General features: G+C 44.4%; 1 protein-coding gene across 1 annotated transcript in view; it reads right to left on the reverse strand.

The window, feature by feature from the left end:
• Positions 1-18,877, reverse strand: part of LOC311246179 (acetylcholine receptor subunit beta-like) — a gene marked incomplete at its 5' end in the record, with an annotated part of 71,209 nt that extends 52,332 nt beyond the window's left edge. The window contains one exon of the mRNA XM_084336297.1: positions 18,817-18,877. Coding sequence (XP_084192423.1) covers positions 18,817-18,877 — 61 coding nt within the window. The remainder of the gene's footprint in view (positions 1-18,816) is intronic.
• Between the last annotated feature and the right edge of the window lie 839 nt (positions 18,878-19,716).

Here is a 19,716-nt window from a genome sequence, read left to right on the forward strand (position 1 = left end):
GATTAGTATTAGTATCATTAATTGACAACTATGCTCAATGAGTTCACCCACGGAATGGTTGTTGGTACATTGGTTCCGCACGGACGTTCTACGTTGTTGCACTTCCTATCCAGGCTGCTAGCAGAGGTTATTAGCTCCTAGCAGAGGATCTGGCTAGTAGTAATGTGTATGTTGTGATTTTTAATGGACAATAAATATTCAACATTCTCTTTTGAGACTCCGCCTCAGACTCTTATCATTTGGCACTAAAAGCTAAACATTGTCACCGGTATGGCTGTCCGCATTATGTCATTAATTGTCGATCAGTGACGACACAGGTTAGCCACGTTAACGTGAGCTAGGTTAGCTAGCGTAAGCTACCGGTAGATGGAAAGAATGTAACGTTACTGGTGAAAAAGTGATTTACCTTGGAATACTCCTTTGCCAACTTGCTGTACTTTGCTTGCAGGTCTGCAGCCATTATTGCTGGATTATGAATAGTCCCAACTTTAGCCAAGGTAACGTTAAGCTAAAACTAGCTCTTCAGCTAATGCTAAATAACACCAGCAAGCTCCCTGTCACACCACTCTGTCGGGACGATGGAATTTAAGAAAGTATCTGCTGTTAAAATGACAAACAGCATTGACACTTTAATTCACGGTCGATTAAAAACACGTTTGTTTTATAACACTCAGTCTCAGCAGGAGGATACCGCACGTGTTGTTGATAAATTACGTCATATGGTATCGGAGCAAAGAATTAGAGGGTACTCGCCGATACCGATACCAGCATTTTAGGCAGTATCGGAGGCATTTCCGATACTGGTATCGGTATCGGAACAACTCTGGATTACTTACTGTTATTACCATCTGTGGTAGCTCTCCACCTACACAAATCGTTTTTTTTGCTGCTGTGCTGTCCATTGAGCAATGAGCATGCACCTTCACGTGATAGGCACATTAACTCTTTCTGCGCCAATGCTTGAGCGCCAAAAACGAGTATACTAGTTTTTGGATCCTTTGATCTTTTTCCTTTGATCCCAGTTCTAGACACTCGGCCGGAGCTCCCTGGGTCTCCCTGGCCCATCTGCCTACGTTACAATTGCAATGATGATCGAACTCCTGCCAGGTGGCAGTATATCGCCTACTTTTTGAACTGGGATAGTTTAGTGGGGACACTTTTTCTTTCTTTTTTTGTCTGCAAGAACTCCTCCCCCTCAAGAGGACAGAGCGACCGCTCTGAGATTTTATCGCCTCAAACTAGGGATGTCCGATATTATCAGCCGGTATTGGCATTCAAATGTAATATCGGTTTTAAAAAAAAATATATCTTATTTTTGTTTTACATTTATTTAACATTTATTTACCCAGGCAAGCAAGTAAGAACAAATTCTTATTTTATTTATTGTGAAAAGTATGCATAATGTGTTTTTTGGGGGGGGGAACCCCGCATATATGGGTATCGGTTGATATCGGTAGCGGAAATTAAGAGTTGGAAAATATCGGTATATCGGATATCGGTCAAAAAGCCAATATCGAACATCCCTACCTCAAACCTATTTCCCGTATACACGAGTATATATACACGAGTAATCGCAATGGCGATGGGATCATCACTGGGGATTATTTGTTACACTGGCGATGTTTAGCATGTAATAGTGCACAAACTACAGTATGTAGAAATGAACTGGTTAGTCAGTGATGGACTATGAACAATGCCTGTCAAATGAGCCAAATGAGCCATACTATTGTCTCCATACTGTAGCTTTAATACAGAACACAAGATGGGTCTGCAAACATCGCTAAAATGATCAATAACGCTGGCGCTATTGAGTAAAGATGGGAAAAGAGCGTGGCGGTCAATGAGTTAACTGAAGGTCAAACTCCCCAAACAAACAAGCACACCATTGATTTAATTGCCATATAAATCACATACAAAGATCTAACTATTACTCCTCTCTGAACATGAATATAAAACAAAAAGGTAATCTATTAACTGTAAACCTCATGCAATATTCATCATTGATATTTGGATACTTGAAATCTGTATGAACTGAGTAGTTAGTATCAAATTAAATAAGATGGAACAGCTCCATGCATTAATTGAATAAACAACTATTTTATCATTACCAGTATGGTATTGTTTAAATTGTACAGCTTTTTGCACATCTTTGTCAGTGAATTCCAAATATTCTGGACCTGAATGTACCAGTTAATTGTAATCATCTCTATCTCTCCTTATGTCTAGTCAAGCCAGGTTGTGGAGGAGAGAGACAGGCAAGAACAGGCTGTAGACTACTTTTCCCGTCCTGAGTCTGCTATGATGCAGGTGTTTTTACATCACCAACCAAAACAAGATTTAGCCAAGAGCAAGTAAGTGAGTATACTGGTCCACTTGCACTGGTACACTTGTCCATGGCACTTACTACCCAGCTTTGTAGTGGTTTGGGGGAATAGTACATTAGGTATGCATATTTAATATAATATTTAATAATAATGCAGGACTTAACTCAGAAGTCTTGTCGGCATGCAACGACATGCAGCGATGGGCGGCACACACACACAAAGGAACACACACAGTTTTTAGGGTCGCCGATGCGATTGAGCTCTGCGCTTGACCCATCCCGACGTCCTTCCCCCCAAGGGCAGCCGGGAGCAGACAGGGCGTCGGCGAGGTACCACACCCGGGGACCAATCCACTCCACTGAATCTGCTCTTCTCAGAGTATCAAATGATCTCTTGATGTCCGCTGACTCTGGCGAATGCTGTCCTGGTCCTGTTAGACCTGAGTGCAGCGTTTGACAGTCAACCACAGCATCCTTTTAGACAGGCTCAGGGAATGGGTGGGCATCTCTGGGAGCGCTCTAGAATAGTTTGCCTCTTACCTAAGGGAGAGAACGTTCGCTGTGGGTCCCTTTAAATCTGACCTCGTCCCCCTCTCATGTGGGGTACCACAGGGATCTGTGCTAGGGCCACTCCTTTTTGCCATTTATATGCTTCCTTTAGGCCTCCTCATCAACAAATTCACCGCCATTAAATATCACTGCTACGCAGACGACATACAGCTACTTTGCTCTTTCAAACCAGATAAGTTGGAGAAACTCAGCCTTCTACAGGAGTGCTTGCTCAGCATTGATAGTTGGATGGGGAGTAACTTCCTCCAGTTAAATGCTGCAAAAAAGGAGGTGCTGATCGTAGCAGCTGAGAAGACTGCAGCTAGAGTGGCCACCCACTTGGGGTCCCTCAAAGAAAACATACGCCCCCATCTGAGAAACCTGGGTGTTGTTTTCGACCAGGCCATGCACCTAGACAAACATGTCAAAACACTTACACGCACTTGCTTTTTTCACCTTAGAAATATTGCAAAACTCCGCTCCATCATATCTCACTCTGAACTAGAACTGTCCGTGCATGCTTTTATTTCCTCTAGGCTTGATTACAGCAACTCACTTGTCACCTGTCTCACTAAATCATCCATAGACAAACTGCAAATGGTCCAAAATGCTGCAGCCAGGCTACTCACAAGGTCAAAAAAATCATGTCACATCACTCCCATTCAGGCATCCCTGCACTGGCTCCCGGTACACAGAATTCACTTCAAAGTCCTCACTTTTACTTTCAGAGCAGTCCACGGTCAGGCCCCTATTTACATCACTGAACTCATCTGTCCCTACAGCAACACCCGCTCACTCAGATCTGCCGATCAGCACCTCCTGGTGGTCCCCAGGTCCAGGCTTATAACAAGGGGTGATCGAGCCTTCGAGGTGACGGCACCAAGGCTCTGGAATGCCCTCCCCCTGGACCTGCCCCCTCAGAAAACTCCCAAAACAGCTAAAAACACACATGTTCAGACAGGCTTTTGGTCATATATAGGCATCCTTTGTCCTCACTGTTCCTATAGTTTTTAGTTATTGACTGATGATTTTATTTAAATTCTTCTTATTTTATTTTATTTGGTTCACTGTTTTTAACTGCTGTTTGTTATTGTTGTCATTTATTTCAAATTTTTTATATTGTAAGGGGCTGAGGGGAATGGTGATCAATGGATGCTATGTTCCTGCCTGTTGGCTCCCCTCAATGGAGAGAAGAAGACTGACAGCTGCACACAGGCAGACCCACACACAGCTGTCTTTCAATTAGCAATCAGCATGCCTCTCAAAGAGGACAGACCAAGAACATCAGAGTGTGTCATGGAATGGAGAGTGGGAGAGCTGTTGGGAGACAACCAAACTGTGAGTTAAGAGCCGGTAAGCCGGACAGCGGCCCGGCCTAGTTAAAGACTGGACTATAGCAAAGACACTTAGGTGCTTCACTGGGAGCCAGTATGATTTTTGTTGGTTTCTTAATTTTCTGTTTTGTTTAAATAAATGCCCCTGGCCATTGCTCAGCGGGGAGCTAAAGCTGTTTGACTGTGTGTTTGATTATTTGTACAACCATATTGCACCTTCCACCTACCCCTGTCTGCTACCTTTGTTACATTGGTGGATAATGCGGGCATTGCAATTTGTTTGTACAATAATCAAACACTGTTAGGAGCAGCATGGAGAACCTGCTGATGCAGCTGTTAAAGGACAATGAGGAGCAGAAGGCTATGCACCGGGAGCTCCTGGCAGAACAAAGGCAGCAGAATGCTCTCATATATGCAGAGATGAAGAAAGGTACAGTGCCAGGCCCGTGGAGCTGGGGGTCAACCCAACCCGAGCAGATTTATCCCCAAGATGACTGAAAATGATGATGTGGAAGCCTATTTTCTGGCATTTGAACGAACAGCCACCAGGGAGGGGTGGGCTGAGGACACCTGGGCAGATCTCATTGGACCTTTTCTCACCGGGCCTGCGCAGCATGCCTATCTTGACCTCTCCCCTGAACAAGCTAAGGTATATACCCATCTAAAAAAAGAGACTTTGGCTAGGTATGGTTACATGAGTGGAAATACACTCCAGAGATGTCTGCCAGAGCCCAGCTGTATGACCTAGCTCGTTTGGGCAAATCCTGGCTGACTAATGACCCAGAGGGGGTGAGTGTGCTGGAGAGAGTGGTTATGGACAAATGTATCCGTACATTACCCTATGATGCCAAGAAAATGGTGAGCCATGGTAACCCAACCGGGATTGATGATCTGGTCAATCTTGTTGAAAGCCACCAGGTCACAATTGAACTACTAAAGTCAGGAAGGACTGAGCGACCAGAGGCTGGGAAAAACAGGAAAGTCCCAGAGAAGGCCCGAGTGTGGGAAAAAGAACCAGAGCGAGAAGACCAGGTGCTGAGACGCAGACGGTTCCCAGTACTTGGGGATAGGAAGAGGTGCTTTGAATGTGGTGAGGTGGGACACCTCGCCTGGGACTGCCCCACAAGGGATGAATCCATGCCTACTGCAGCCTCGGCTGGTGGAGGCTCAGGGAGGCCTTGCCACCTACTGGACTCCTGTTGGGCCACCGAATGCTCCCCACCCCACATGGTGCCGGTAAAGATAAATGGAAAGGATGCAGGAGCATTGGTGGATTCAGGTAGTTCAGTCTCACTGGTCCAACCCCATCTCCTTGACCAGCTGGAACCTGGTGAGTCGATACCTGTGTCCTGTGTTCATGGGGATACCAGGGAATATCCTGTAAGTAAGGTTCAGCTCACCACACCTCAGGGTACCTGTGAACTGAAGGTGGGAGTGGTTCCCCGTCTACCCATCCCGGTGCTGGTTGGCCGAGACTGCCCCCACTTCAAAATTCCACTGATACCATTGCCGATTATTGAGGTGCCCTTTGATAGGATTGCCATGGACCTAGTGGGACCGCTAGTGAAATCTGCAAGGGGACACCAATATATCCTTGTTGTCCTTGACTATGCCACCAGGTATCCTGAGGCCATTACCCTCCGGAACATGACAACGAAGGGCATTGCACGGGAGCTGCTCCAGATGTTCAGCAGAGTTGGGATACCCGGAGAGATACTTACGGACCAAGGGACCCCCTTTATGTCTAGGATCATGAAGGAAATGTGTCGGCTCCTCAAGGTAAAACAAATTAGAACTTCAGTATACCACCCACAAACGGATGGTTTGGTCAAAAGATTTAACAAGACCCTGAAGTCCATGCTCCGGAAAGTGGTTGATAAGGATGGCAGGGACTGGGATCAGTTGCTGCCTTACCTCATGTTTTCCATTAGAGAAGTACCACAGGCATCTACAGGATTCGCACCATTTGAACTCCTGTATGGAAGGCAACCAAGGGGCCTGCTTGATGTGGCTAGAGAGGCCTGGGAGGAGCAGCCCAGCCCACATCGCAGCCTGGTGGAACATGTGGAGGTGATGCGGGACCGCATGAAGGTACTGTGGCCAATGGTAAGGGAACATATGTCACAAGCCCAGGAAGCCCAAAGACGAGTCTATAATAGGGGTGCACAGCCACGTGAGTTCCAACCTGGGGACAAAGTGTTGGCACTGGTACCCACCACTGACCACAAGTTTCTGGCCTCCTGGCACAGACCATATGAGGTGGCCGAAAGGGTAGGCCCAGTTAACTACAAAGTGCGCCAGCCAGGACGCCGAAAGCCTATTCAAATCTATCATGTCAACCTGCTTAAGATGTGGTATGCCAGAGATGTGCTGGTGTCTTGTGTTTCTCCTTGTGTCTTCCCTTACTCCTCACCAAGGGATGAAGGTGTCGAGGTGACGTATGGGCCAGGGCTCTCAAAAATGCAGCTGCAGCAGATGAAGGAATTGGTGCAGAGAGCCTCAGGTGTGTTCTCCAGTGTACCAGGCCAGACCACCCTGGTGGAACACCACATCCAGACAGAGCCGGGTCAGAAGATGAAAATGCGGCCTTACAGAACCCCAGAAGCCACGAGGGTCATCATTGAAGAAGAGGTCAAGAAGATGCTGACACTGGGCGTCATAGAGGAGTCCTATAGTGAATGGGCTAGCCCAATCGTCCTGGTCCCTAAGCCAGACAACACAAAAAGGTTCTGTAATGATTTTCGGAAGCTTAATGAAATATCTAAATTTGATGCCTATCCCATGCCTAGGGTTGACGAGCTGATTGACCGGCTGGGGGAGGCCCGGTACATCAGCACTCTGGATCTAATCAAGGGGTATTGGCAGGTGCCTCTAGCAGCTGACTCCAAGGAGAAGACTGCGTTTGCTACCCCCACAGGGCTGTACCAATACACAGTGTTGCCCTTTGGCCTGCATGGAGCCCCAGCCACCTTCCAAAGGCTAAGTGTTGAGACCTCACCGTGAGTATGCAGGTGCATATCTGGATGATGTGGTAATCCACAGTGAGGACTGGGAGAGCCACTTGGACAGGCTTGCTGCGGTATTAGAGGCTCTCCGCAAAGCAGGTTTAACAGCCAATCCAAAGAAGTGCAAGCTTGGTTTGGAGGAGGCTGAATACCTGGGTTTCACCATCGGACGAGGAAATGTGAAACCACAGGAGCGTAAGGTTCAGTCTATTGAGGAGTGGCCCCGACCAGCAACTAAGAGACAGGTAAAGACCTTCCTGGGACTTACCTCCTATTACTCTCGTTTCATCCCTAACTACTCCTCTATAGCTGCTCCCCTCACAGACCTAACCAAAGCCACCAAGCCCCTCATGGTGGAATGGACGGAAGAGGCAGAGAAGGTGTTCCAGGGTCTCAGAGAGGCACTTTGTGCACGGCCCGTGCTGGTCACCCCGGATTTCACGCAGGAGATGATCGTGCAAACAGATGCGTCAGAGGTGGGAGTAGGAGCCATACTCTCTCAAGAGATACGAGGTGAGGAACATCCAGTACTCTACATCAGTAGGAAGCTGAACTAAAGGGAGCAAGGATATGCCACGGTAGAGAAGGAAGGACTGGCTATCAAGTGGGCACTGGAGCGTCTCAGATATTATCTGGTGGGCCGACATTTCTCTCTCGTAACTGACCATGCACCCCTAGTCTGGATGTCCAAAAAGAAGGAGACTAATGCTCGAGTCGGTAGATGGTTTCTTTCCTTACAAGAGTTTGATTTCTCTGTGATCCACAGGTCGGGAGCCAAACACGGGAACGCAGACGCCCTGTCCCGGAGAGATGCCCTCTGGACCTTATTTGCCTCTACTAAGCAGGGACTGAAGGGGGGGGTATGTAAGGGGCTGAGGGGAATGGTGATCAATGGATGCTATGTTCCTGCCTGTTGGCTCCCCCCAATGGAGAGAAGAAGACTGACAGCTGCACACAGGCAGACCCACACACAGCTGTCTTTCAATTAGCAATCAGCATGCCTCTCAAAGAGGACAGACCAAGAACATCAGAGTGTGTCTTGGAATGGAGAGTGGGAGAGCTGTTGAGAGACAACCAAACTGTGAGTTAACAGCCGGTAAGCCGGACAGCGGCCCGGCCTAGTTAAAGACTGGACTATAGCAAAGACACTTAGGTGCTTCACTGGGAGCCAGTATGATTTTTGTTGGTTTCTTAATTTTCTGTTTTGTTTAAATAAATGCCCCTGGCCATTGCCCAGCGGGGAGCTAAAGCTGTTTGACTGTGTGTTTGATTATTTGTACAACCATATTGCACCTTCCACCTACCCCTGTCTGCTACCTTTGTTACAATATGTTATGCTGTAGTGTAAAGCACCAGGGCCCTCATTTATCAATGGTGCGTACGCACAGATATGTGTGTAACCCGTGCATACGGTCATTTCTAAGCAAAGTGTGGGACTTATCAATTTGAACGTGTGCTTGACTTTGTGCGTATATCTACGCCCAGCTCAGACCATGCGTACCTGGCGCCCAGCGGTAGAATATGGAGACTGCAATGCGGAAATAAGCTGTCGTGCATTAGTTTGACTGACGTGTTCGGTATGACCCGTAATTCATTATAGTTAATTGTAAAATAGCGACAGTAGTGTAATTATTGTCAAAACCCTATAAATAGCATTTGGAATAGGTCTTTCTTTCTGAATGAATGCAGCATGGTTTATATATAGCGTTATCGGAATACTACAGGGTGTACTGACTGCGCTCCGCGCAACTCAAGTCGTTATTATTTTGCCCATAGATTGCAGAAATACGGGAACGTTTTGATTATATTTAAGGCTTTGCCATTGTTAAACGAAATAAGTGGAATTTCGAAGCTGTAAGCAGAATACAAGTCATATGAACATTCACGATATAGTGTTCTTCCCCCTTCCGACTGTAGAAGAAAGAATTAAAAACGCATAGCAACGAGAACAGAAGTTATTTGTTGAGTTTATGTGTATTACAAAACCCTTGCAATAAATGTGTCTTAAATGAATGAAAAGCATACATGCTCTGGATACAGGTAGCATATATTGTGTGGGGGATATGACTTGTATTCCGCTTACAACTTCGAAATTCCACTTATTTCGTTTTACAATGTCAAAGCCTTTTAAATATAATCAAAACGTTCCCGTATTTCTGCAATCTATGCGCAAAATAATAACGAGTTGAGTTCTAACAAAGAACGTATTACATGCTGGGTAGGATGATAGAGTGTATGCGCGTTTTCCCGAGGGGGGTCCGATTCTGGCAGGGAGTCTGAATTCGGCACAACACAGGCTATGGAAACAAATCATAAATAGACTACTGTACATAAAATAGCCTATAACATTATAAAGGACATAGGCTATAGCAGGGGTTCCCAACATCATCGGAGCAATAGACTATACCCATAGCTTTCAAAGCTCCATCAATAAACAAATCCAGTAATGTGAACGGGATTCCACTCTGTCAATGTACAGATAATCTGCGATGCACATTTTGGCTGATAATGTCGTTGCCGTGGCTGGGAGGAACACGACTCATTCAGGCCGAATTGTATTTAATTCAATTGTAATGTTATTACTGGGGTATCTAAAACATCACTTAAATGCAGATCAGGGTTATCCACGACTGAAGCCATGACTCTGACCAAAACCACGGGCTCACGAGCGCACAATAGGTATTGTAGAGCGCAGAGTTGGCGTGCTGAAATTGATTTAATTTCAGTCATTACAGTGCTTAACACTTTGAGTGCCAGCAGGGGGCGCATGGTTTAGCGCTTGAGTGCCAGCGCTGTAGTCAATGGGAGGGCGAGCACATTTGCGAATGCATAAACGATATCTTAAATTATGGCTATGTGTCTAATATGCCTGTCGCTTATCAATGACTTGTTTGCAGTCAACATTGTCAAAACGGATTGTTTTTTTAATCGGTACATTTCCGTTTTATACCATTTTGAAAAACGCTAGTTTTTTAAACTTCCAGAAAAAAAAATACATTTTGCAGGAATCGCTCTTTAGTGGAATACACAAAACACGTTGTCATTTTTCGGCCTATTTATGAATCGTTTTCAAATAAACGCTAGATTATCGATAGTATATGTGTACTTATGCACACTAGAGAAGCGGGCTGAAAAATCGATGATCTATTTCCTGCTCAGCGCACACACACACACACACACACACATATGGGACACGCTGATATATAGGTGAAAAAAACTCTGATTACCCCAAGACTGGTAAAATTGATTCCTTACCTCAGATCAGATGTTCTCCAAAAAGATTGTTCCAATTCCTGATCACCATTCCAAATATTGATTGCGTTTATTGATCCAACGCTGGGTACTGGAAACACATATTCCACGCTGTTCTGAGGGTGGGCAATGAATGGGATCGTCTCCGGTTACGGCGGTTACATGCCTGATACGTAAAATGTGGATTCCGGAGTCTTTTTTTCCCATCCATTTCATTCAGTCCAATCCAATGGGTGCAATACCATCCGGAGAGACGATAGGGGGCGGTATTTTCCCTGTTCGAGCTCAAAGCCAGTCCCAATGGTAACGTGAGGCTAGATTGATGAAAAATGAATAGAAATCGCTAATAAAAAAAAGAACGATAAAAAACTAGATTTTTCGTCATTGGCACTCAAAGTGTTAATGTCGGGTCAGCTTGTCATTTATTTCTGTCAATGTGCTGATTCTGTAGCAGGACTGGGTCAGTCAACATCCTTGGCTCCCGGCGGACCAAAGATAGTCTACACGCTCCCTCCTCCTCAGCGGAGTTGTCTGTGAACTTGACAACTTCATTGGATTTATTTATTCTCTAAAAATATCTATAATCATACGATTAAATATTGTTTAAAATAAAACGCTAAATACTATTATTCTGTGTGTCATGTTTCCAAATAAGATTGGTCACAACGAAATGCTTTCTAGCTTCAATGTGTTGGTTAGAATAGATGACCTCCGTTGAAACTTCACTGACAGCGAGATTGATCACGGAGGACTCGCTCTCAGTGAAGTTTCAAGTCCGCTTAGTCCATTATTCTACATTCCATGGGGGTGTTTCATGACCATATATGGATAATCATGCACGAGCATTGACGGTAAGAACAAATGGTATTTATCAACACAGAGTGTGCGTAGGACCCGTGTACGCACGGTTGATAAATCCCGATTTTTCTGTGCGTAGAGACATTCTAAATTCTGTGCTTAACACTTTAACTGCAGAGGTTAAATTCATGATATACCATCCCTTGCCAGCTCTATTTGTCTATTGAGAAGTTCCCCTTCTTTTCAGGGCTATAACTTTTTAAATTCTATTGCTAGATTGCCATTATTATGGCCCATTCAATGTCCTATATGTATTGTTCAGGGTGTATGAACGTTAAACTTTTTCATTCACAGATATTCATACTAAAATATGGTCTAAAGTATAAGTATGTTTTCATCTCTTTCTGCAGCTTTCTCCAGAACGTGATTTATAGCCCCAAATGCATTATATTGATGATGAAATACAGTTTGATAGCGATCTGTGCCAGATAATAAATTTCAACTGGATGTGGTTCTGGAAGTTACTACACGTCATCTGATGTTGACCGGATGGGCGAGGGGGCGTTTATAATTCCGTGGGCAACGTTATACCATTCATCTAATGTGGGTCATATGTTCATCATAGCAGTTTATATCGAACACGGTAATACTACACGCTAAAACTCACCCCAGTCTCCTCGGGCCGTTGGGCGATCAGCGTGGAGTAGACAGTTTTCCATTATGGGATGTCGAAATACCCGATCTATTTCCAGGTTGTATAATAGTATATACGTCCAAATCATGTTGTTTTTTCGAGTTATTTCCACCGATCGATGTTCACTGTGTGAAGACTGAGTCTCTCTAACATTAGCGAGTGCCCGGACCACATATGGAGTGAGTCCTGCCGGGTTAAAGGTTGACATCCGGTTTCGATCTGCCGATCGGCCACCAGATGGCACTCTTGAACCGCTAGAGGATTGAGAGGAGATCAGAACTGTGTGTCAAGGCTGCAGAGGGGAAATATGATTCCGATCACAGATTTTTGAAATATTGATATCAAATACGGCGTCCGCGGCAACTTGAGCATGGCAGGGAATGACGAGTTCCGGCATTTTCGGCAGTTAAAGTGTTAAGAACGAAAATAGAACACTTTCTAAGCATTGTTGATAAATGAGGGCCCAGGAGACTGTACACAAAGTGATGTCAGACTACACCTCCCTATTTAGGAGCAAATTGTTTGCATGATTAAAAAACTATGGTTCGAACATCCGTTCGAAAAACCCTGGTGAATGTTCGAATCCCAAAAACAGGCTTGGGGACAGCTCTAACTGGAGCTGAGTTGAATCTGTTAAAATAGACATAAAAAGTGAAGGATTGGACTTTGTGAGCTAACTGTAATACAATGTTATTTTTTTACAATAATTTACATAACATCTTAAGAAATTACTAATGTGTATGGGAACTGACAAAAAAGGCAATGGTAAAGGTAACGCTTAAAATGTATTATTGCAGCGGCAACATTTTTTGGGTGCACCTAAATTATTTGCTGGTGCACCTAAATGAAAAAGTTAGGCGCACTGGTGCAACCAATGTAAAAAGTCTGGAGCCCTGACCCTGTGCTGTGAAGGGTGCTATATAAGTAAAGGGCATTCATTCAATCCAAGTGCTCCTGCCCGTCTTCGTCAGGGACACGACAGCATCAGCGATCTGTTGTGCATGTTTTTCCATTGGGTTTCTCTTATCGGGGAGGGAACCCTTGCAAGCACGGGGAGAACATGCTAACTCCACACAGAAAGGCCTGGGAGATACCCAGTGTTGCAGTGCTGGTAGGCCTGCCGCGATAAGCAATAAATCGATTAATTGCCGCGATAATTAAAATTAATGCAATGATTTTGACGGGCGCGATTAATTGCTATTTGCGCGTTTGTTTTAATGAGGCGGACCCAGTGCCCCTTGTCAGTCACTGTCCGTGTTACTCATACAAACAGAGTAAACAGTTTTCAATCAATCAATCAATAACAACATTAACGAGACCCTCGTTGTGTCTATTCTGCTAACGCTAACGTTACCTCTCATTGTGTCTATTCTACAAGCGTTAACGTTAGCTAGGCTGTCTATGCTAACGTTAACGAGCATTAGGCTAACAAGCTGTAACGTTACCAGTCGCGTCTATTTGCTAACGTTAGCATTAGGTAATAACCGGTTTAAAATGGATGGTGATTACCTCACGTTGTGTCTATTCTACTAGCATTAACGTTACTCATACAAACAATCAATAGCGAGTTATATTGATCACGCTATGTACGATAGCCATGCTAAAACGCTAGCACAACATTAGCACCTAACCTAACAACAAGCCTTAACAAGTCAGCGATCTTTTTGCGAGACTAAACTCTCCGCTCGGTGGCAAATTGTGTTGATGTCGGTTTTGTTTAATCAATAAATGAGGCAGAATACACAGTGACTCTATCCTTTGTTTATTGCACTTGTGCCTGCTGCAAACATAATGATTATGAAATCCTAGAGACGCGTCTCTATTCAGTGGTCTGCAGTGTTTCACGTGACTTTTCTGGTACCCAAAAAGTAATCACAACAATACTTCCGGTCCGGTCGGTGGGCTTCAAAATAAAAGTCTTAAACACCGGAAAAGACGGAGCGGTGGGCTTCAAAATAAAAGTTTTGGGAAATAAATTTCTCCAAAAAAAAAATTCTCTAACCGGTCGCAATAATATCGCTTATCGCGATATTTTCGGGGGCAATTAATCGCCCAGCAAAATTTGTTATCGTGGCAGGCCTAAGTGCTGGTATAACTCGGTATAACGGCGTTATACCTCGCTCACTGAGGCTGAAGTACGCGCAATCGCTTTTTACATGGCATTATCCAACCGGACTCCCGGAGAAGCATGCAGCTGCAGAGCCGCAGAGCCAGCGGCGCTCTCTGGGCCGCGCGCTGACGGCCGCGCTGTGAGGCAATAGTATCCAGCTGCAGGACGAGAGCAGCCAAAAAAAACTGTGCATGCGCGCGCACGCGCGCACGCGCGTGGAGCGTTTGACCTACTGTCAATTTGCCACTGCACCACTGGAGATACCCCACCTGGGTACCTGGTATCGCGGAAACCTGGACCTTCTTGCTGTGAAGCGACAGTGTTTAACCACTACACCACTGTGCCGCCTGAAACATGGGGACTGCAAGGATGGTGTACTTGTACTGGTGGATGGTGTCCGTCCGATTGTGGTTGGCCAGTCTGGGCCAAAAATTGTCCCAGTCCAGCCCTGGGTGCACCACACAAGAAAAGCAACAGAGACATGTTTTCCTCATTCTCTAACTGCTTGACTGAGCTCTCGATACAAGGTGTAAGTGTAACAATAGACAACAAGCAAAGGTGAGTTTTGAACCGTGTCCACTGTATATTGTGCATGTAAAATGTTTGCTTTGGTAATGCTTGTAAAAACTGGAGTACAACTAGCCGAAGACACAGGGTGAAGACATGTCCAGTGTGGTTTACAGGGTGAAGACATGTCCAATGTGGTTTACAGGGTGAAGACATGTCCAATGTGGTTTACAGGGTGAAGACATAATGTCCAATGTGGTTTACAGGGTGAAGACATAATGTCCAATGTGGTTTACAGGGTGAAGACATAATGTCCAATGTGGTTTACAGGGTGAAGACATGTCCAATGTGGTTTACAGGGTGAAGACATAATGTCCAATGTGGTTTACAGGGTGAAGACATAATGTCCAATGTGGTTTACAGGGTGAAGACATAATGTCCAATGTGGTTTACAGGGTGAAGACATGTCCAATGTGGTTTACAGGGTGAAGACATAATGTCCAATGTGGTTTACAGGGTGAAGACATAATGTCCAATGTGGTTTACAGGGTGAAGACATAATGTCCAATGTGGTTTACAGGGTGAAGACATAATGTCCAATGTGGTTTACAGGGTGAAGACATAATGTCCAATGTGGTTTACAGGGTGAAGACATAATGTCCAATGTGGTTTACAGGGTGAAGACATAATGTCCAGTGTGGTTTACAGGGTGAAGACATAATGTCCAATGTGGTTTACAGGGTGAAGACATTATGTCCAGTGTGGTTTACAGGGTGAAGACATAATGTCCAATGTGGTTTACAGGGTGAAGACATGTCCAATGTGGTTTACAGGGTGAAGACATAATGTCCAATGTGGTTTACAAGGTGAAGACATAATGTCCAATGTGGTTTACAGGGTGAAGACATAATGTCCAATGTGGTTTACAGGGTGAAGACATGTCCAATGTGGTTTACAGGGTGAAGACATAATGTCCAATGTGGTTTACAGGGTGAAGACATAATGTCCAATGTGGTTTACAGGGTGAAGACATAATGTCCAATGTGGTTTACAGGGTGAAGACATAATGTCCAATGTGGTTTACAGGGTGAAGACATAATGTCCAATGTGGTTTACAGGGTGAAGACATAATGTCCAATGTGGTTTACAGGGTGAAGACATAATGTCCAGTGTGGTTTACAGGGTGAAGACATAATGTCCAATGTGGTTTACAGGGTGAAGACATTATGTCCAGTGTGGTTTACAGGGTGAAGACATAATGTCCAATGTGGTTTACAGGGTGAAGACATAATGTCCAATGTGGTTTACAGGGTGAAGACATTATGTCCAATGTGGTTTACAGGGTGAAGACATATGTCCAGTGTGGTTTACAGGGTGAAGACATGTCCAATGTGGTTTACAGGGTGAAGACATGTCCAAAAAGCTTCCATCTACATTTCAAACCCTTCAAGAATGTATGTGAATTATAGCCCACATTGATATGGTAAATTAGGGCTGGGCGATATGGCCTAAATATGATATCATGATATTTTCTGACCTTTCGGCGATACACGATACGCATCACGATGTTTTTCTTTTTTTCCCCAAACAATTCATTATGAGGCTTACCAAGACAGTATTTGAGTTTGCAAGCTAACATTAAAGACAAAATAAAATACCCATGCATTTAGCATTTTTATATTATATATTAGATTTAGATTATTGGATTATTAGATTATATATTGCATATATTTAGCAATGAGATATTATATGATTTAGATATGAAATATGATGAATTGAAAATGGGGGACCCTGATGTAAACAAGACGAAAGTCTTTCGCTGGTCTGCATCCCCTTAACAATTGTATGTATTGAGCTGTACTGTACCCATTCTGCAATATGTTAATAAAGTTTTAAATCAATCAATAGGATTTTAGCATTTTTATGAAACTACTGTATATTTGTATGTCTCTAAATGTTTTGATGAATTGAAAATGGAGGACCCTTATATAAAAAAGCCGAAAGTCTTTTTCTGGTCTTCATCCTCCAGTCAGTCCACTGTTGTTGTATTGAGCTGTACTGTATTGTACCCATTCTGCAATCGTTAATAACGTTCATTCATTCAATCATTCAGCCGGGAACAGAATAATTTTGATTGACAGTCGAGTCTGCCAATTACGTCACACCGCTTGTACCCGCCCTGCTGTTCTTAGCACCAATCGGCAAGCAGCGCTATTCTTTTTTTACTTCCTGAATGCCCTCCTTGATTTTAACGAGAGCTCAGCTCAACGACAACAACAACAGCTCACCGCAGCCGACGAGTGATTACTAGCGCACCGCAGCATGACAACGAGGCATAATGATTTTACTGCAACAAATGTTATAATAAAAGCCTTTCCATACATCTGTCTGATTGAAAACTTTATTAACAGACCGCAGAATGGGCACGCACAACTCGGCACGGACTGAGATATGAACAGTAACGCTTGCTATCTATGTCGTCATCGGACGTTGCTATGTTTGGGTAAATACGCTGATGTGTAACTATATAACGTGTAACTATATAATGTTGATGCCACAAAACGAATGCATTTGTTAATCATAAGTACTAACTAACTTTGATGCAGTAGTGTGTGTGTGGGAGCGGCGTTGTTCAAAAGTTTGAACGGGGTGGACCAGATTGACGCGACACAATCCTCTTGGGCAAAACATCACGATATCCACGATACGTTAAAAAAGTGTATCGTTAATGAACTGTACCCGATATTTATATAATATCGTCATATCGCCCAGCCCTATGGTAAATGGCTGCATTTATATAGCAGCTTTTATCCAAAGTGCTTTACAATTTGTTCCTCACACTCACACTTTCACACACCGATGGCAGAGGAGAACATGCAAGGTGCATGCCAACCTGCTCACCGGGAGAAATTAGCCACCTGGGAGGAGCGGGAATCGAACCGGGAACCTCTGGGTTACCAGACTACTGCTCTACCTCCTGAGCCACTGTTGCTCCCATAAACAAATCAGAAGATTGGGGCTATATATTATGTTTCTTGTTCCTGGCCTACTTTCTCTATGCCATCTATCATAAAACGGTTTATAAATTCCTTGAGCTCACTAAGAAACTAAGTAAAAGAATTCAGTTACCAAGACACACAAATCAAGACACACAAATCATGTAAAACCCAGATTCGGCTCAAACAAGGGACTAAACACGTTTCGCAATTATGCCACAACAATGTGGAACGCCCTACCCAAAGCTGTAAAGGAATGTAAATCACTACCCACCTTCAAAAACACTCTCAAAGAACACCTACGGGAGACTGCAATTCAAAACTGGCCCCTACAAATGTCCTAACCCAGTTGTACAATAAAGACCAAGCATAGCTTTGTCAGTATTCCAATGTACAGCCCCACCCAACCCCACCCCACCTACCCAACCTCCTCCAATGTACAGTTTCCATGTCAAATGTATGTCAGTATTCCAATGTACAGTGTGTGTGTGTCCCCCCCCCCCCCCCCCCCCCACCTCCAATGTACAGCCCCACCCCACCTACCCAACCTCCCCCAATGCACAGTTTCTATGTCAAATGTATATACTCTTCTTCTGGATTTTTTTAGTATCACAAACAGTACTGTATTTGAAAATCTGGTATGTCATACATGTATAGATGTAGCAGTACTGTCTATCTGTATGTCATGTGTGTCATATGATGAATTGAAAATGGGGGACCCTGATGGAAACAAGACGAAAGTCTTTCTCAGGTCTGCATCCTCTTAACAATTGTATGTATTGAGCTGTACTGTACTGTACCCATTCTGCAATCTGTTAATAAACTTTTCAATCAATCAATCAATCAACACGTCACACACCTGCATACACCTTTTGATAAACCGATCAACCCATGGAGGAAACTCAGAAGTCAACAGAACCTATAGGAGGCAACCGGACTACTTTATTGACAACGTGATGATATGCTGTAACTGTTCAACCCGTCCTGTATGGTGGATGGCAGGTAGGCCTACCTATAGTGCCGTTAAAATAACTCTGTCGTCCAATCACAATTCGTGTTTGGTATACGCGGGGATAGCTGCAAGCGTGTCCAATACGACCCGTTTTGCGCATCGGCTAGGTCCATTTTACGCACGACGAGTTGCCTGGCAAAGCCCTATGTTTTAAGCAGGTCCGTAAAACACCCGGTACTGTGTGTCTCGGTTATTGCAAACCATGTGTAACGTATGTTGGGTCGAGTTGCGCTTACCTCCTACCGCACATAGGCCCCACAAGCAACAGGCCAACGGGAACAAGTCCAAGCTCCTCATTGCGACCAGTGAACCCCGACAACTCCCCGGACACGGTGCGTTTTTTTTTATTCCTCACTCAAAATCCCGGTTTGTATGCTATTTTTATGCTGTAAATCCTCGGGTCCCGTTTGTTCAAACCGCAGTGTTGTTGTCTTGTCATTCAGGCTGGCCGAGCCAACTGTTGCCCGCTCGAGTTACAGTCTATAGCAGCCGGCAGGGGCGGGGCTGCCACCCCTCGCACAGTGTCGACCAGAGCTGAATCAGGATTTATAAAATACAATGTTTTTAAAACGTTTATTAACATTTGATTTTCGAATGAAATCCAGTTATCAGGCCTTCTTGAGAGACTACACAACGTGTCAACCAGAAGTGGTGACTGACTGGTGTATATTATAGTCAGTGGTGCGTTGTTGTTGTCCATTCTCTTCGGTTCAAATAACAAACTCAGCAAGACCGACGGATTCTCAGTTACAGTGGGTGACAATATTGTCACAAGGAAAGACGAAATTACCTACCTGGGTTCCATCCTAGAGGCAAATCTTTCCTGTGACAAAATGGCATCCAATGTAATAAAAAAAGTCAACCAACGAACTAGATTCTTGTACCGGATCTCCTCTCTGGTAAACAAGAATACCCTGAAGACTCTGGCAGGAGCACTCATTCAAGGGTACTATGACTATGCGTGCACCTCATGGTACCAAATCACCTCAAAGGCGCTTAAAACAAAATTACAAACATCACAAAACAAACTGGTCAGACTACTACTTGACCTGAACCCCAGAACCCACCTCACCCCTGCCCACTTTGCCAACCTAGGATGGCTTAGAGTAGACGACAGAGTACAGCAACTTGCAATG

The sequence above is a fragment of the Notolepis coatsorum genome (genome assembly GCF_963971535.1).
Source record: "Notolepis coatsorum genome assembly, chromosome: 1".
NCBI classification, from domain to species: Eukaryota; Metazoa; Chordata; class Actinopteri; order Aulopiformes; family Paralepididae; genus Notolepis; species Notolepis coatsorum.